The sequence below is a fragment of the Moschus berezovskii genome, chromosome 8 (assembly GCF_049115385.1).
Source record: "Moschus berezovskii isolate FMDL1 chromosome 8, NW_MosBer_1.0, whole genome shotgun sequence".
NCBI lineage: Eukaryota > Metazoa > Chordata > Mammalia > Artiodactyla > Moschidae > Moschus > Moschus berezovskii.
Window position 1 is genome coordinate 49,481,151 of NC_142467.1, and position 19,356 is coordinate 49,500,506.

General features: G+C 48.7%; 1 protein-coding gene across 5 annotated transcripts; it reads right to left on the reverse strand.

Annotated features, from left to right (window-relative positions):
• Window positions 1–1,048: 1,048 nt before the first annotated feature.
• MYOZ3 (myozenin 3) lies at window positions 1,049–19,139 on the reverse strand. Of its 5 annotated transcripts, none has more exons than XM_055431334.2 (8): window positions 18,692–19,139; window positions 18,363–18,554; window positions 16,956–17,034; window positions 9,639–9,793; window positions 8,462–8,515; window positions 8,234–8,369; window positions 7,634–7,796; window positions 1,056–4,710 (listed from the first exon to the last, which is right to left on the reverse strand). In XM_055431334.2, the coding sequence occupies exons 3-8, from the start codon at window positions 17,014–17,016 to the stop codon at window positions 4,542–4,544; spliced, it is 738 nt and encodes a 245-aa protein (XP_055287309.1). In that variant the 5' UTR covers window positions 17,017–17,034; window positions 18,363–18,554; window positions 18,692–19,139; the 3' UTR covers window positions 1,056–4,541. The 5 variants fall into 5 exon arrangements, with proteins under 5 accessions (XP_088694683.1, XP_055287309.1, XP_055287310.1 ...); XM_055431332.2 differs by having other exon boundaries at window positions 1,060–4,710; window positions 16,956–17,017; window positions 18,692–19,131; XM_088838557.1 differs by lacking the exons at window positions 18,363–18,554; window positions 18,692–19,139 and adding an exon at window positions 17,113–18,173 and having other exon boundaries at window positions 1,049–4,710; window positions 16,956–17,017.
• Between the last annotated feature and the right edge of the window lie 217 nt (window positions 19,140–19,356).

Here is a 19,356-nt window from a genome sequence, read left to right on the forward strand (position 1 = left end):
ATGTGAGAGTTGGACTGTGAAGAAAGCTGATTGCCGAAGAATCGATGCTTTTGAACTGTGGTGTTGGAGAAGACTCTTGAGAGTCCCTTATACTGCAAGGAGATCCAATCAGTCCATTCTAAAGGAGATCAATCCTGGATGTTCATTGGAGGGACTGATGCTAAAGCTGAAACTGCAATATGTTGGCCACCTCATGCGAAGAGTTGACTCACTGGAAAAGACTCTGATGCTGGGAAAGGTTGGGGGCGGGAGGAGAAGGGGACGACGGAGAATGAGATGGCTGGATGGCATCACCGACTCTGTGGACATGAGTTTGAGTGAACTCCGGGAGTTGGTGATGGACAGGGAGGCCTGGCGTGCTGTGATTCATGGGGTCGCGGAGAGTCGGACACGACTGAGCGATTGAACTGAACTGATCACAATAATCCTTTTTTTTTTTTTTTTTGCCAGAAGTCTCCTTTGTCTGTTGTTAATATGGCTAGAGCATATTTCTTTGGGATAATATTTAACTGGCTAATCCTTTTCCATTTATTTTACTTTTGTGTCATATTTTCAGGAGTGCTGCTTTGTGAACAGCATAGAGCTAGAATTACTTTTTATCCAATTTGTGAGTTTCTGTCTTTAAACTGGTGAGTCTTATCCATGTGCATTTATTGTGATAACTGATATATTTAAATGTATTTATACCACTTTATGTGCCTTTGCTTTTTTTTAACTCTCTGCTGTCTATTGAATTGATTTCTCTGCTCATCATTGCTCCTTAGATTCTATGCTTTCTCTATGGATCTTGCCCAAAAAATGTTCTTTTATAGTTATCTCAGAGATTAATGAAAACTCTCTTCCTATTTATTTGTCTGAAAGTTAACTTCTTTTTTTTTTTTTTTTGCTGTGGCACACAGCTTGCAGGATCTTAGTTCCCCCACTAGGGATCGAACCCTTACACCACGCAGTGGAAGCACAGAGTCCTAACTACTGAACCACCAAGGGAGTCTCTGCTCTCACTTCTTGAAGATGTTTTTCCGTTATTGCTGTCAGGTGACCTTTTTTGTCTGGAGCCTCTAAAGTATCTTTGTGACTTTGGGGTTCTGTGAGTGTTCACTGCCATGGTTCCTAAGTGTGGCTTTAGTTTATCCTTCTCATGGCAGGGTGAAGATTGTGTGAGTTTATGTCTCTGCATTTAAAACTCCTTCTGGAACTCTTGTTAATAATGCTGGACAATCAATCTACCCATTAACTTTTTAATTTATTTTAGAATTTATTTATTTTGGCCACATTCCACAGTTGTGGGGTCTTAGTCCCCTGACCAGGGAGGGATATTTTAAGTGGATATCTGTATAACAATCACATATATCTGGAAATAGAAATTGTACAGCTTTCCCCAGAAGGGGCATTATGTCCCTTCACAATCGCAAACCTTTCTTTCCTCCAAAGTCCTGATTTCATATTAAACACCTCCTTGCCTCAGTAAACATGGTTTGTATGCCTGCCTGCCTTTGCTCACAGTTTTGTTTCTAAGATGCCTCTGTGTTGTATGTAACTGTAGTTCATTCATGTTCACTGCTGCCATGCCTGCTGTCAGTTGTCCCAATGTTTAGGTTATTCTCAGCCCCTTTCATTTCCATATCTGTATGATTTCATTCATGTAAAGAACAAAAGCAGGCAAAAGTACAGAATTTATAGGAAGGGCATACTAGGCTCCCAAATTACAGTAAAGGTTAATGGCCTTCTTTTTCAGGATCCAAATTTTACTTGTTGAATAAAGAAGCAAAATACAGAACAACAAATACTGTATGATCTCATTAAAAGAAAGACATGTCTTTGTACTTATGCATCTTTATACATGTACATCTTTATTCAATTAAGTCTAGAATGCTAGGGGGACCAAACAATTAGCAGTGGTTACCTCTGGTGTTGGAGAAGGAAATGGCAACCCACTCCAGTATTCTTGCCTGGAGAATCCCGTGGACAGAGGAGCCTGGCAGGCTACAGACCCTGGGGTCGCAAGAGTCGGACACGACTTAGCGACTAAACCACTACCACCACCACCACCTCCGGTATATGTACGGGAATGGGGCAGAATGCAGGAAGCGGGGAAGGGCTCCATATGTGTATGGGAGGAGCTCTATGGACCGATACCCTAACATTTTATTACTTCATTTATTTACTTTTACAATAAGCATTCCTTTTTTTTTTTTTTTTTAACATCAGTAAGTCACCTCAGAAAAAAGAAGGAATAAGGATTTACTCTGGGGTGTAGCAAGCTTCCCTTCCATACCCGCTGGCTGACATTACCCTCAGAGCACAGCAGAGCCAACCCAAGACAGTCCATATCCTCTCTTCCTTTTTTCAGACACTTTTAACGGTTTGCTTTCAGTCCATAGAAACAACTTTAAATGGCATCCCCCACATTCAAGACAGCACATCAATTGCAAGTAAATCTAAATCAGCTGTTGGCCCCTTAAGACTGGGTGGGGCACAGCGAAACTCCTCTGGAGCAAAAGGAAGATGCAGCCATATTCTATTTCTGGAAATCAGCTAGATTTGTGGCCTTCTCCTCTCCCCAGGAGAGGGAGTCAGGGAGGAGGCAGAAGGAGGCAGCGGGGAAGGAGTAAGGCATGTCCAAAGGGAGGCCTATGGTCCAAAGAGAGCCCATCGGAGGCTCTCCTTCAGGTTTCGGCCTTACTGACCCCCAGTGACATTTCCATGAGCCTACTTCTCAAGGTGCATTCACTGCAGGAACATCTTATTAAGCCAAGAGCAGTAGTTGCGTAAAATCTTACTGATTGCTTATTACCTGTGTGTCCATCACTATGCTCGCAAAACCCTATGCAGGGACTTGTACTCTTGTCCTCATCTTACAAGTGGAGAAACAGAGGCCCGCAGGTGAGAAATGACTTGCTCAAGTTCACGTGGCTAGCGGTGGCACTAGAACCCACCCCATCCAGTCTGACCCCCAGCCTGCACTCTTAAGCTCTAAACTCTAAAAGCATGACACCAGGATTAGGTGATTCCAGACTGAACGGGCACTGATTTGGCCACCCAGTGGACTGATAAGAAATATTCACTGAAATTGGACAGATCCCCACTTTGGCTTTGTCCCCAGATGAGTCACTTCCCCTTCTTAGGCCTCGATAGCCACATCTGTAAAGCGGGACCATGCCTTCCTCTCGAGGTTGTACTGAAAATTAGAAGTGGGCGATGTAGAACATCTGCTGCCAGCACAAGCTCCGAGGCACCCAATGAAAAGCAGCCCATCAGCACCACCATCACCAACACCTGCAGGGAGGCGTTCCCTTCCCGTCTCTCCAAGGAGCCTGCGTAGAGGCCGAACTACGCCTGGTGGGGACTAGGACGAGACCTAGCCCGGGGTCTGCTTCAAATGGTGAGTGGAAGCGGGTGGAAGGGAGTCGTCCTTGTAAGCACCCCACTCTGCACCTGCCCTGGAGGGTGCTGAGGGGTGCTCCTTCCTTTGACCCCATGGCTGCCTCCCTAGTCCAGGCCTCGTTCCTTGAAGGATTCCCGGCATCCAGCCTTGCTCCTCTCCAGTCTGTGCCCCACACAGCAACCAGCGAGACCCCTCACTCCCCAGCCTAAGAACTTCCTCATCTCCTTAGTGCAGTCCACCCACTCTGCCCCACTGAGGACTCACCGCCTCCTCTGACACTGCCGTCCCCCTTCTTCATGCTGGCACCCATGATAATTCCGCACCCTTGCACTCACCACCCACTTGCCAGAAATGCCTTCATCTCCACAACCTCCCTGTCACACTCCCTCCCTTCAGTCCTCCAAGGCCCTACTCAAATCCTCTGGGACACCTCCCAGAGTCCCCACCCCACACCCAGGGTTGGAGAGCCCCCCACCCCCCCACCGCCTGCTTCACTGGCACATGGTTCCTCAGTTGTCAGCGTGCTTTAGGGAGCATTAAGGTGATTTTCCGCTTTATAAATCTGTCTTCCCTAATGTCTTTTCCTCCCTCTTTCTAGGCTAGGGCCCAGGCTTATTCCCCACACCCTCTCCCTATGGCTGGCACAGCAGCTAACACACAGTTGGTGCTTAGTAAATGTTAGCAGCGTGAATAGATAAAGACCATCTGTGTCTCAGTAAAAGGAAAAACTTTCAGAGTGCTTCACAGGTAAATAGGCAGCTAGTGGGCTCCCTGTCACTGGGGGAGACTAAGCTAGACTACAGGAGCAAGAGAGTGGAGGCTGGACGTGACGTCATTGGTGGTTTGGATTCCTAAAGACATAAACCAGGGACGAGTTTTCTTAGAATCAGCTGGGAGTGCGAGTTAACTAACAGAAACCCTCTGCTCAGGGGATTCTGATGCCGCAGTTTGGGGCAGGTCAGAAACCTGGGGGAAAATACCCCCAGGTGATTTTGAAGTATGCCACATTGGGAACTGCTCAACTTTGTGACTTTTGAGGCCATTTGCAGTAAGGTTTCGTGTGCGATGGCCCTTTGTAAACTGTGAAGTGCTGGCCACAAATCTTGGCTCCAGGTGTTATTCGAACTCTGAGATGAGCGAAGTGAAGGCGCTGGGGCTACAGCTCCTCAGACTCTGGGAGGTTGCGGACCCAGCCCTGGGCCACTCTGTTGAAGCTGGGTCTAAGGCGAAGGAGTTCCAAGCCACTGGTGAGCTCCGAGACGAAGGGGGTGCCTGCCCTCGGAAGGGTTTCCCCCACCAGGGGTCCTCCAAAGGGCACTGGGGTCCTGGGGAGAGAAGAGCGGCGGGAGAGGCGGGCTGTGTGGGAGTGGGGTGGCAGAACAGACATGGGGTCACCACGTGTGGCCCCCTCCCCACCTCTCTGGGCCTCCGTTTCTCTGCTACTCAGCAAAGATTTTCTACTGTCTTTAACAGGTTTCTCCAGCTCTGCCCAGTCCCAAATCTGCCCCTAGTCAGGATGGCTCGTTGTTTGGAAATATTAATAAGAATGATGTTTTCAGAGTGAGAATTGACCTGTCCTGGCAAAACTCTCGGCTCCCCTTAAATAAAGTCCAGAAGGGGAAAGAATTGGAATCTGGTTTTTCCTTCCTCTTGACGTCTCCCCTTACAAAAATATATCACAAACTGGAGAGAGAAAGGAGAGTTAGAAAGAATGTTCAGAATCAGAGAATACAGATTACAACCAAGACATGCCATTTCTCACCCATAATACTGGTAAGAATAAGTGATTTGGTAATGGGCCAAAGTTAGTGAATGGTGGAAAGATTCTCACTCATATACTGCTGGCTGGAGGGTAAACTGGTGCTGCTACCTTGCAGGGCAATTTGGCGGGATCCTATAAACCTGAGAATGTGCAAATTCTGTCAACCAGCAACTCTACCTGTAAGCATATGGCTTAGGAAATGCATGCACATATGCACAAGGAAGCAGATATGAGCAATGATTAGTGACAAACCAGAAACAAGCCATATGCCCACTGGCAGAGCAGTGGATAAGATCAATATATTCATGTCAGGGTACTATATTTCAGCTTAAAAGGAATGAACAGAGCTATAGATATTAAGAGATTGCAAAAGCATAATGTTGAGTTGAAAAAAGCAAGTTATAGGATGAGATTCAAAATATCAAAAAATACACACACACATGCAAACCAAACAACGCTACATCCCCATAGGTATGTGGCTGCTTGCAGAGAATGCTCTGAGAACACACACCAACCTGACAACAGTGTTGCTTTTGGGAAGAGACCTGGGACTGGAGGGTGGGGAACAAAGGGGCCCTACCTTTATTTGTAGTTGCCTAGGGCTGTGTTTTGGTTGTTGTTTTTTTTTAAGATAATACAAATACATGATTTTCAAACTATTTTTTACTTTTAAGAGAACCCAGAGCATTACTCATGTAGTGTTTTCCCTGCAGCTTGGGACCATTCCTGAGCCAGGACCCAGGTTCCAGCCAGGACAGCGTTTCTGCCTGGACCACCCCCACTGTGGTGGCAACAGCCGGGCCCCACAGAAGCAGGCCAGGCTGCCTCCAAGTTGAGCAGGCCTCACGGTCGGGCCGTGGATGCTGAGTGCAGCTTGACGCCAACACTGCTGTTCCTTCTCTCTCTACCTCACTTGCCTCTTCTGTGCCAGGAAGGGTCTAGCCTTGAGGCTCCTTCAGAACCCCCCTTTTGGTGGGAACATGCCTCAGCCCATCGTAGCATGAGATCGGTGGGGCCATGGCCTGCCCTGGCCAGCCTGGAAGCTGCCTTGCTAGCACTGATGTCTGCTGAGGGTTTTAAATAGCTGGACAGGCAGGGCTGGAGGGCCCCGGGAGAAGAGGCAGCCCAGTCCTTCCTGGCAGGAAACCCCCAATCCTCTGCCAATGGCTCGTGGTTCACACGATGCCTGTTGGACCCTGTTCTTTCCATCATGGTCCTCCCATGCTCTCAGCTGTTTGAGGGCAGTCACATCTCTCCAGAGCACTCTCTTCTCAAGGCCCATCACCCCCGGCTCCTTCAACCCTTCCCTAGGGGGCCTGGTCTCCAGGCCAAGGCAGGCAGATAGTCTCCACATGTGGTCTGAGCAGGTGCCAGAAGAGCTGGGCTGTGGCCTGCTCTCTGTGGACCCTCCACTTTCTCACTTAATACAGCCCAAGCCAGCAGAGAATTTCTCACAAATAGCAGCAGACTAAGGAAGCCAACTGCAGTTGAAATGCGTCCCCCAGCCCCACGTCTTCCTCCAGTGCCAGGCTCCTGTCCTGCCTGCTGTGATTTGTTTTCGGGCCCCTAGAGTGGAACGTTAAATTTATCCCTTTCAAGTTCTCCCCTGAAAATAATAATAACCTGTAAATAGTAATAATAGAAGCTACCATTTTTTTGAGAGCTTCTCACTTGCCAGAAACTTTGCCTATGGCCTCTCATGCAACCCTCACAACCATTTTGTGAAGAAGGTATTAATACCAGAAGAGTCTCCTTTAACAAGTGGGGAATGGTAGACCCAGCGAGGTTAAGCCAGTCGCCCAAGGTCGCACAGCCAGGGGTGGAGACTTCATTAAGCCCTTGATGAAGCCCCACACTCTACACACTATGAGCCACTTATCTGCTGTTCTCACCTCTGGTGTCCAGCAACTTCACTGCCACTTCCCACAGTGGTGCAACCTCAAGGTCACTTTCTAGGCCTCTTCCAGACCACTGATGAAAGGGAAAGGCTGAACTGGCCTAGGATTGGTGAGATCTGGGGCCCCCGCCCAGGGAAGGACTCAAACTTCCACATCCATCAAGGAGGTGGCACACAGCAGTGATGAAGAACAAGACTGGACTCTGGAGTCTGGCAAACCCAGACGTGGATCACAGCCCTGCCATCGCTTTCTTGCTGTGTGACTTTGGGCAGATTGTTGATAATCCTCTTCTCCACCAGAATGGGAAAAATTGCAGCACCCGCCCCACCCTGATGTGAAGCAGGATCCAACAAGATGTGTGCCACACCCACCCATTCATGCCCTGTGCATTTACTGAGCACCGACTGTGTGCTAAGGCGCAAGAGTTCTATTGTGTTTTAGCAGGAACTCGATAGATGTCTACAAGGCCCTGGGGTAGAGCCTGGCATGTAGAAAGTGCTCAGGAAATGCAGCTGCTGCTGTGGTTGTGACTGGCTCCAGTGCATCCTCCTCCTAGGTCTCTCCCTGAGCAGCCCCGCCTTGTCTTACTTGTTGAAATTCCGATACTCCGCCAGACTGGGGGTGTGACTTCCGCCCTCGCCCAGGTAGTCCCGGTAGCTGATGAACTCCTGCCACGGGCAGCGGTAGCCCTTGGGGATGGCTGTGTGGTTGAACTTCTCGGGTGGGATGCCCTTCAGTGGCTCAGCATAACCTAGGGGTGGAGTATGGCACATGGGAGGCAGGCGAGTGGGCTGCCTGGGTTCCCTTCTCCTTTGGCCACACCCATCCCAGGGACACTGTTTGGGGACGGGAAGGAAGGACCTAGGAAGGGGAAGTCAAGGGAGGGAGTGGAATGTGATGCCAAAGTCACTCCAGCAAAGAGGACCCTTCCCCATCCCTGGAAACGGGGAGGATGGAGCAGGGGAATTGCAAGTTGGGGCAGAGACTCTGGTCTTGGCTCATCTCTGGCATGCTCTGTGACCTGACATGGCTGCACCTCTCCAGGCTTGTGTTGTAACTGCAGAGAGGGGTGTGTGCGTGTAAGAAGATGGACTAGATACTCTCTGGGTGTTCTTCCTGCCCCGTCAGGGAACACACCCATGTTCTGGTCCTTCAGCCCTGGTCCTGGGACGTGGGGAGGCCACTTACCTGGTGCCAGGGCGCTGGGGTTGTGGGTGCTCACCGGCCGGGAGGCCATGGACTCAGCATCCCCAGGACCTCCATGTGAGGTGGGATAGATGTGGAGCTCAGAGCGGTAGTTCTGCCCCTCATGGCTGTTGGCAACCTGGGCACAGGAGTGAAAGCTCAGAGAATCTGAGCTGCCTGGCCCCTTCCCCCAGGCTTCCCCTCCGTGGGGGGATCTCTGTCCACACTCACCATCCCAGGTTCTGCTGTTCCAGTCACCTTCTCCTTTGCACTTCCTGCCACGACCTGTGGGGTTGGGGGGCAGGTGGCAAGCAAACCACAGGTAGGCTTACCAAGGTTCTGCCTCCACTAATAAAGGCAGGGGGTGGGGAGGGGCATAATCCTAGAGCCCACCTCCCAAGGGTGTTTGGGGGATGAGTTCATAATGTAGAGCGCTAGACCCTGGAACAGAGAAGTGCTCTTATATATGTTAGCAGCTATTGTTGTACTAACCCTGGGCTTTTGTTAACCTCTCTGAGCCTCAGTTTCCTTTTCTGTAAAATGGGCATGATGACAATACTATCACTCTCTGATCATTAAATGAGATGACACATGCAAACTGCTTAGCTAGCACCGTTATAAGCACAGAGCAAAGGCAGATGTTTTGTCATTTTTCTGCCGCATGGTGCCCTCTCGTCATCTCCTGTTTCATCCAGAAATTGAGTGGAACAGGATAGCAGGCCCTGAGTTCATTAGAAGTACTTGAGATTGCCTGCCACCTCCCTGAAGTCCAAGGGCAGGTCATTCTTGTTTCCTTTCTTTGCTGTTGTTTAGTCACTAAGTCATGTCTTGACTCTCCTGCAAGCCATGGACTGTAGCCTGCCAGTTTCCTCTGTCCATGCGATTTCCCAGGCAAGAATACTGGAGTGGGTTGCCATTTCCCTCTCCAGGGGATCTTCCTGACCCAGGGATCGAACTGTCACCTACATGGGCAGGCGGGCTCTTTACCACTGAGCCACCAGGGAAGTCCCATTCTTTAGATGACTTTACCTTCTTCCAGTGGAAAGAAGAGAGAGGTGTTCTGTATTTTCTATCTTAGATCAAGCTCAAGTCTAATCTAAATCCTGCTTGCTGCACATTCAGCCCATAGCACCTGACTGTTCTTCGGCACTTTTCATAGGAGCCAGAGTCCCTTCACTCCACAGCTCACCCTGTCCAACCCACTTTATGTTTCGTGTCTGGGGAGAAATGCCTGAAGAGCTAACTCTTCTAAGATCATAGAGCAGGGCAGGCATCAGTCTGATGGCAACGCCACAGTCATCCCCTAGTTGGACTTGAGGGGCCAGATGTTCTCATTTGGCTTGTTGTTTGGCTCTAGGCTAATGACTGGCCCTCAGTTTCCCTGTGAGCACAGTGGGAGCTTACTCACAGCACGAGGGCTGGCTGCAAACTCAAAAGTGAATTTCTGCACACGGCGCTGTCTCTTCTGGAAGAGGAGGGACCCTCTGTTGTTTCGCAGCGATAGCTCCTCCATCATCAAGTCCTGGGGCACGCTCAGTTTCTTGCCCAGGTCCAGCAAAGGAACTGCAGGAGAGGACAGAGAGAGCTCTTACCGCCAAATCTTCAGGATACTCAGGCTGCTGACTCTAAGGGGAACTCTTCACAGCACTGTCCACTATGTACAAGAATGTCAGTTTCTCCCCATGCTTGCTGACACTGGGTGTCATTCTGTGGATTCTTTGCCCAGCCAGTGGGCTGAGATGACTCCTCTGAGTGTGATTTGCCTGTGTTTGATGCTGAAATCAAGCATCGTTTCACATCTTCTTGGGCCAGGTGTGTTTAGTCCCTGACTCTCCTGTGCAGCTCTGTGCCCATAGTGGTGGAGGTGACGAGAAACGATCAGATTCTAGATATCTTCTGAAGGAAGGCCCTTGGGGTGGGATGTGAGAGAGAGACGGCGGAGTGGAGGTGGTGGCAAGGTTTCTGGCCTGAGCCACTGGGAGGATGCAGCAGCCACTCTCTGACATGGGAAGGCTGGAGGAGGCGGAGGTGTGGGGAAGCCCAAGCATTCAGGTCTAGACATGTCTTCTTTTCATTTTAAAATAGCCTTTTATCATAGTGTGCTGTGTGTGCATGCTAAATTGCTCAGTAGTCTCCAACTCTTTGCAACTGTATGGACTGTAGCCTGCTAGGTTCCTCTGTCCATGGGATTCTCCAGGCAAGAATACTAGAGTGGGTTGCCATGCCCTCCTCCAGGGGATCTTCCCAACCCAGGGATCGAATTCACATCTCTTACATCTCCTGCACTGGCAGATGGGTTCTTTACCATTAGCACCACCAAAACAACATATATGTACATTGAAGAGAGTTAGAAAATATAGACATGAGAGAAAAAGGAAAGAAGAACACTATTTTCTACCATCCAGAGATTACCACTCCTAACCCGTTAGTGTATATGCCTTTCCTGTCTTCGTGAAGTGAAGTGAAAGTCGCTCTGTCGTGTCTGACTCTTTGCAACCCTGTGGACTATACAGTCCATGGAATGCTCCAGGCCAGAATACTGGAGTGGGGAGCCTTTCTCTTCTCCATGGGATCTTCCCAACCCAGGGATCGAACCCAGGTCTCCTGCATTGCAGGCGTATTCTTTATCAACTGAGCCATAAGGGAAACCCCCGTCTTCTTAATTGACCATATATTCATGTTGACTTTTTAACCAAAATGAAATCATAGCATAGCTTCTTTGTAATTTGCTTTTATTCAAAGCTCTCTTCCTTTCCAAGTGAATGAATTTTTGTTTTTGTAAGGTTGGACCCTGGTGGCCTTCTTGGCTTCCCCTTCCCGGTGGCTATCTTGGCTCCTTCTTCCCCTCTCCATCCCCCTGCTGGAGGGAAAAAGTCCCGCCAAACCGCTGAGGAATCTCTGACGTAATAACCCTCTGCCGAGATCTACCCCCCTTCCTGACCTCCAGAGTGACCAACCCAGTCTCACCACCTTGACTAGCTGACCATTCGCAGTCTCGCATTCCCAAGCTTTACCTTATTTTAGGCCTGTCCAGGTTATATGATACCACTTCCTGCCCTGAAGGCATAAAAACTGCACCTTGCCTTTGTTCGGGGCAGAACTCCTCGTGGCCATTCTTGAGGTCAGTGGGTTCTGCCCAGGAGCGCACTGCCAATAAAGCCTGTTACTTTCCCTTGGTGTCTGGGTTATTTCCTTAGAGCTTAAGACGCCCGTTTCCACGACCTTACAGTTTTATATCAATGTAATGCCTAACCCATATTCAAACTCCCCTGCTGCTGCTGCTGCTAAGTCACTTCAGTCGTGTCCGACTCTGTGTGACCCATAGATGGAAGCCCACCAGGCTCCCCCGTCCCTGGGATTCTCCAGGCAAGAACACTGGAGTGGATTACCATTTCCTTCTCCAATGTGTGAAAGTGAAGTCACTCAGTCGTGTCCAACCCTTAGCGACCCCACAGACTGCAGCCTACCAGGCTGCTCCATCCATGGGATTTTCTAGGCGAGAGTACTGGAGTGGCTTGCCATTGCCTTCTCCATCAAACTCCCCTAATGGTCTCCAAAACTGAGAATAAGGTTTGAAGAGTCTTGTAGGCATCCCAGGGGAGATGCTGAGGAGGGAACTGGATATATGAGTCTAATGTTTGTGGGAGAAAACTGACTTGGATATAAAAACTGGGCCATTGGGAGTATTTGCAAATGGTATTTGCTATCATTGTTTTTTACTAAAAAGTTTTCCGTTGATTTCTTTTCTCATAGTCAGGATCAGTCATTATAGCCAGGTAGAAGGATTTAGGGACTGATGACTGTCAGTAGTTTTGGGGGCCTATCCATATCCTTTGTTCCTTCCCCACCAGCAAAATGCACATTTCATGCTGGCCCAACAAAGGGAGACTTTTGGAAGAGAGGAGTGTCAGAGGTGATGAAGACGCTGGTAGGAGAGGGATACAATGGACAGCACGGGCAGTAGTTTGTCGTCTCTAAAACCAGATCCACATAGGTTCATGTTCCAGCTCTCTAAATGACATGCTGAGCCTGGAGGCTGGTTGAGATCACCAAGGTTATGAGGATGCATAAGAGACCTACAGACTGAGCCCCAGGGCCTCCAACATTTAGATCGAGGAGATGAAAAACAGCCTGAGCCTGGGGAGAAGGAGGAGGAAATCTAAAGACTGCGGTGTCCTAGGACCAAAGGATGAAAGGGTTTCAGGGACAATGAAGTGATCAACAGAGTCAAATGTTGCTGACACGTCGAGTCAGAGGAGGGCTGAAAATTGACCATTATATTTAGTAACACGGGGTTATTATTGGTAATCTCCACAAAAGCAGTCCTGTGGTGAACTTGGGTGTGAAAACCTTATTGGAAAAGGTTCAAGAGAAAAGGGACTGAGGAACAGTTTAACCATACTGCGAGGAAGCAATGAGCCAAATCTAGGATGTGGGACTTGCACAAAGCATCTGGCCCAGTTTCTCCAGAGGAGTGAATGACGTGGAAAAAAAGGAGGGGGTGATGGTGATTTAGATTAAAGGAGATTTAGGAGACACAGCCACCAAAGAAAAACAAGGGCCCTCGAAGGCACTGTGAGAAGTGAAACAAGTCAGATAAAGACAAACGCCATGTGATTTCACTATATGCAGAATATAAACACATAAAAGCCGGCATGAAAGATCAAACATCAGCAAACATGCAGATGCAGAGAACAGAGTAGTGGTTACTGGAAGGGAATGGGGGCCAAGAGGGAGGGCGAAATGAGTAAAGGGGTCAGCTGTGGTGAAAGGCAGAAGCCGTGCTTTCGGTTGTGAGCATGCTATGGTGTATGGGCTTCCCTGGTGGCTTAGATGGTAAAGAATCTGCCTGCAGTACAGGAGACCAGAGTTTGATTCGTGGGTTGGGGCGATCCCTTGGAGATGGGCATGGTTACCCACTTCAGTATTCTTGCCTGGAGAATTGTGTGGACAGAGGAGCCTGGTGGGCTCCAGCCCACAGGGTCTCAGATAGTTGGACGGGACTAACACTTTCACTTTTCATGCTCTGATGCGTACAGAAGTAGACATACAATGTTGTACACATGAAACTAGATAATGTTAGAATCCAAAGTGGCTCTTATTTAGATACCCGTGAACAAACTAGAAAACTGGAGAAAGTTGACTACAGGACTGGTTATTAGATAGTATTAAATCAGTATTGCTCATTTTTGTTCAGTGTGTTGATACTTTTACATGTAAGGAAATGTGCTTTTTGTTACTTTTGATGCATTGTGAAGTGTTTGGGGGGGGGTGGAATGATGTGTTTCTTGGGATTTGTTCTGGACTCCAGGAATAAAAGGGGGACCTTGGGGGTTTGAACTCTTTACTTTGGTGTGTGTGTGTAAAAGTTGGTTAAATAAAATGTTAAAAAGAGAGAGAGGAGGGAAGTAAAGACAGCAGCTTTGAGGAACTGTGCTCTGAAGGACCACGGCTGGAGGCAGCTATGGAAACAAGAGGGATTTGTTTGTTTGCTTGCTTGTTTTTAAAGAGAATTACTGAAGGAATGTCCTAGGGCAGGGAGGGTGTCTGGCACCCCGTTAGAAGCACTGGCTTCAGACAGGTGCAAGGAGAGTTCATCTAGCGCACTAGGAAGGAAAGCCGAGAACAGGGACACGGATGCAAACAAGCAGACAGATGTGGAGGCGGGAGCTTGCAGAAGTCTCTCTTGGCTCCTTTTCTCAGTGAAATAAGAAGCAAGGTCACTAGCTAAGAATGGCAGTGGGGGAGGAGGTACTTTAGGTTTGAGAAGAGCGTTGCTGAAATTGTCCCAGAGAACAGTGGAGAGAGTGAATGGGTCAGGAAGATGGACGTGGTCACCAGTCAGCACTGAAGGCCATTCAAATGCTGTGCTTCATCCCATCCAGTGGAATCCTAAATGACCTTTTAAAAAAGGAGGCTGATGGTTTTTTCATTCTTTCAGCAAATGTAGAGAAAGAAACTTCTACATATTAGAATCAGAAAGAAATCCACTATAGATTAAGTGGGGGGGGTAAATTTCTGAAGAATTTGTATTCTAAGATCCCACTCGTATGTTTAAAAAAAATTAGTATATGCTTATGCACGTATTGAATCTTCAAGGAGACATGCCAAATATGAGCAGTGACTATTTATGGGATATACCAAGGAGGAGGGCTGGAAATTGTTTGCACTGTTTTTGTTTTTTTTCAAATGAGACAATGTACTCTGTCTTAAACAGATGAAAGACTATTTATACCTAAATATGTAATAAAAGTCCCCTGGCATATATTTTCAAGTGCTGTTTAGATGAACTGAGCTCAATATTTAAAGACAAAAAAAAAAAAAAACAACTATAGATGAAACCTATTTTGACTAAGCAATTCTAATTCTAGGCATTCATCCTTGGGGAGAAAAGTTGAATAAATACGCCCAAGGATATTCGTACAAGGATGTTTGCTGCAGTGAGGTATCAGATTATGAAAACGGGGAATCAGTCTTACGGGGGATGCTGCCTGGACAACCTTTATCTGTGACTAACAGCTCACAATGGCCACCTCTGCAGAGAACTGCCCCAGTGCATAGAGCCTGCAACAGCCCCCCTGCTAAAGATGAGATGATTTCTATAGGGCAATTAATTTATGCTCTGGAACCCACTTCCTTACTGAGCAATGTCCTCTGCCCAGTCCTGCTTTTGTCACTTCCCTTCTCCTAGGAGTGCGATCTCAACAAGTCACTTGTTCAAGAATCCTCAGACTCTACCCCTAACCTTAGTCAGGCCTTCGTGGCCTCCTTGTCGGGGGAGGGTGTATAAATATACATAATATCTTACATGCTGGGGGAGTGAGGGGCGAGATGCGATAAATCATACTAAGATGGGGAGAAGTCTGTGGTGTGCTGCTAAGTGAAACAAATTTCAGATGACGAACACAGTGTATAGTATTCAACCCACGTGTATATGTGCTTATATAAATATGTTTATATATGAACAGAAGAAGGATTTACACAAATCTGTTAACAATGGTTATCTCCAGATGGTTTCATTATGAGGAACTTGTGCTTTCAAAGTCATTCATATCTGTTTTGGCTGAATATTTTATAAAATGAATGTTTTATTTATGTAACCATGTGGTAAAGGAGCAGTTTTGGAGACAAAGAGATCTGGGGTCAAATCTCAGTTCTACACCTACTGAGGATGTGATTTCCTGGCTTTCCTGAGTTTCTGTTTTCTCATCTAAAAAATGGATATAATTGTATCTAATTTACAGAGTTGTTGTGAGGGTTATACATATAACAAAAAGTACAAATGCTCTTAGCACCATATCTGAGACATAGTAAGCTCACAAGAAGGGTGTTTTATTATTATTTTACAATGACTGTCTTTTGGTGATGAGCTCATGCGATTTTTTTCCCTTCCTACTTTTCTTAAGTTTCAAAATTGTCCGTAATTAATACTCTAGTAATAATTAACAACAACAACAAAAAAACAGATTTCCAGTCTGGCATAAATGATGTGGGTCAATATTGGGGGGTCTGTAACTACTTAGACAAGAGAAAAGAAAATGCATTGCCTAGTTCTTCTATTTAGAGCCTTGATATCTCACGAAGCTTACATATTTCAGCATGAAAATCATGGAATAAAAAAAAATGAAACAAACAAAAGGAGACAAGAACACACAAAACGGATTGAAAGTATGCCTCACATATAAAGCTGTACACATGATGAAACACTTCTTAGAACACCAAAGGAGGCAAAACTGCAGCAAAGTCCTTAGGCAGGGGTTTATCAGAGCTCGGTTCACTGCTCTCCTGCGTGGGAACCATCCGGGTACTTGTCTAAGTGGCTAATGCTTGGCCTCCTCCCTGGGTCTCCTGGATCAGAACTCCTGGGTAGGGATGCTGGGATGAGCCTCCTGACAGACTTACCCACTTCCGTGCCCCTCTGCTTTGTCGCCAGATTTTTCTATAGATCTTCTTTTAGATAAACAACCTGCCTCCATCTGTACCTCCCATACCCAGCCCCAGGTCAGTGGGCGCTGAGCGGGGCAAGCTGGACTCTGATCGGCCCCTGACTTGCTCAGTAACCGCGTGCTCCCTCAGTAATCTGTGCCTTTAAGCAACAGCGCCGTGTCACTGTGATTCACAGTAGAGTGTGAGACTTCTGACTTAGCTGAATTTGTTTTTAAAATACATAAAATGCTCTAAAGTAGGCCAAATAAAGACTCCAAAATTAGGCCAAGAGTTCTGGAAGAGGTCTTATAAAGTTGATAAATATGTATTTTAGATGATTTATCCATTGGCTGAATCAGCTTTTAAGTGAAATGGTTTGACTCAGATTGGGCAGCCTGCTCTTGCCCCGCTGCCCCACTCTCCCCTGACCCCTTGTCTCATGCTGTGACTGCTCAGTGAGACCCCCAGTTTAAACACGCGCAATTATGTGGGAAGCTCGGGCCATTGGTAGGGTTTGACCTGGGGCCCCTCAGAGCTCAATCTGGGGCTGAGGGGATGGCTCAGGTGGGGCCAGGGCCCAGTCTGTGGCACTCAACCTTAGCTCTCCTGTGCCCCGAAATCAGGGCCAGGCCCCTCCCAGTGCTTCAGGAAACTTCCCAGCCCAGGCGGCAGATTCCACAGGCTGGCCTGGAACTCACACCTGTTTGCCTAGGCCTGGGGCCAGCAGGCTGAGTGGCTATAGCCTGGGACCAAGAAAAGATGGGATCTGAGGAATGCACAGGGGCTGGGTCAGCTTTACCTGGTTCAGTGAAGTCCCCCATGGTAGTCATCACTGGTCCCTTCTGCTCCTTGGGGATCATCCTGTGGAGGAGACACCCCTACAGATGGGTCCAGCTGCATCCGTTCCTCCCAGTCCTTGGTCCCCCCAGCTTCAGCCCCACACAGCCATATCTCACCCCATTCTCAAGCAAGGGCTATCCAAGTGGGAAAGAGGAGGCTGAGGTCCATGGAGGGCAAGGGAGATGCTCAAGGTCATGCAGATCTGCTTCCAGGTTGCTAAGGAAGCACAGGCTCATCGAGGGTAGTTTCTGGGACATTAGAAAGGGAGGTGGGGGTGTCTGACTATTGTTGTCCACTGACTCAGGTGAACTCTACTCAGAGGCTTAAAGAGGTTGAAGGTTGAAGTCTGGGTGAGAGGAGCATAGCTGGTTAGGCTGGGGCTGCACTGGGGTCTGCAAGGTGTGCGTCTCATGTCCCCAGTATTCAGCTCTGAAGCTTGAGGGCACAGGCTGGTGCAAGGAAGCTGAAAGAGCCATCAGCCCTTCGTCACCCCCATCCTTTGGCTCACTTCCATGGTGCTCTGCTTCTCTCCCTCCTCCACCAGTCCCCCATTTACATCTATGGTGTGTCCCAGGAATCTTGGAGGTGATTTAAAATAAAATGAGGCCCAAAGCCCCAGAGAAACCCTACAGGCCCCAAGTCCAGAGTCCCTACCTTGCCCTCAGGAGAGAAGGCAGAGCCCTTGAGCCTCCTGACAGCCTTCCTCACTTCTGTGCCCCTCTGCTTTGCTGTCAGGTTTTTCTATATTCCTTCTTTTAGAAAAACAATCTGCCTCCATCCATTATCTCCCCTCCCATACCCACACCCAGCCCCAGGTCACTGGGTGCTGAGCTTGGCAACCAGGATTCTAATCGGTCCCCCTGACTTCCTCAGTGAGTGTGAGCAAGCAGCTCTCCAGCTCCATGTCTCTCTGTGCCACCTAAAACTGCATGCAAACATGAGCACACGTGCATGCATTTGGGGTGAGGCCCATGAGCTAGTGAAGCATGCTCCACTGTGACCACTTAGGATTCCACAGTTCCTAGATCTGTTTCTTGACAAATACTCTCCTTACAGAAATTTACAGGCATTGGGAAGGACCCCTCATTTTACAGACAGGGACCCTGTTCCCTCTGTTGCTGAAAGATCCTGAAGTCTGAGCAGAGTCATAACCTACCCTCCAGCTGGAATCTTAGCTACCCCTCCCCATTTAACCCAGAGCTTAGGATCCCTCCCTTCCCAATTCAGGATCCAGGCTTCCACAAGGCCCCACGCTCCCAGCCCTTCTGCAGGGCCTTTGCTCTGCTGTGGGGGAAAGGGGCTCTGGAATTACTCCTCTCCACTGCCCACTCCCCACAGCCCTCAAGCTCCCCTTGGATCCTGGTACCTGAGAGATGGAACCACAGTGGGCAGGAGGGGGTGTCAGACCCTCAGATTAACACCTCTGTCGGGAAGCTGAGAGTCGAGTGGTCAGTGTCCGTGCAGGCGGTCGGCGAGCTGGGTGTGCCTTGCAGCCAGCTCTGGCCTCAGCTGACGAGAGTCGCCCCTGCCTTGTCGTGGCTCACAGCCTTATTTCGGGCTGCAATAGGATCCAGGGACAGATGCTAAAAGCACCAGGCCCCAGAGGAGACAGGTGCCCCGGCAGCAAGCCCTCGCACACAGAAGGCCTTGCACACACATGCACAACGCACACACACATGCACACGCCAAAGTCACCTGGAAATGCTGAGAGTGAGTCACCGTCCCCTGAGCCTGCCAACGATATCCTCAGTGCCTAGAGTGGGGCCTGGCAGGAGCTTGGTAGATGTTTGTTGAATGAGTGATGGAATGGGTGGGTAGGTGAATGAATGAATTATCCCCCAATGTCTTTGCTTGACTTGTTCTTTCCTTTCCTTCTTTCCTGGCTTCCTTTCTTCCTTCTGCTTCCTTCTTCCCTTCTTCTCTCTCTCCCTCTACCTTCTCACATTCTCTGAGCTTCTCTCTACGGACTGAAAATAAATAAGGCAGGGCTCTGTCCTCAAGGAGCTCAGCCAGGCCCATGTCAGCCCCGTAAACAGCCTCTGCAGCGCATCATGGGAAATGCTCCGGGAGGGCCCCAGGGGAGGGTGCCACCCGCTCAGCCTGGGGGTGGGGAAGGCCTCCCAGAGGAGGAGACATTTGAGCTGGGCCTTGAGGCATGAGTGGGAGTTCACAGGGCAGAGAGGGGCATGGGTAATTGCAGGCTGAGGCTGTGTCACGTATAAGGATATTAGGGGCTAGCTAGGACTGGGGGCTGGAGTGGTGCTGAGAGATGAGGCCAGACAGGTGGGCAGGGACAGGATCACAGCAGGCTTTTCAAAAGAAAAGTTTTATAAAGGGCTGTTGGAGTTTAAAGCAGTGGA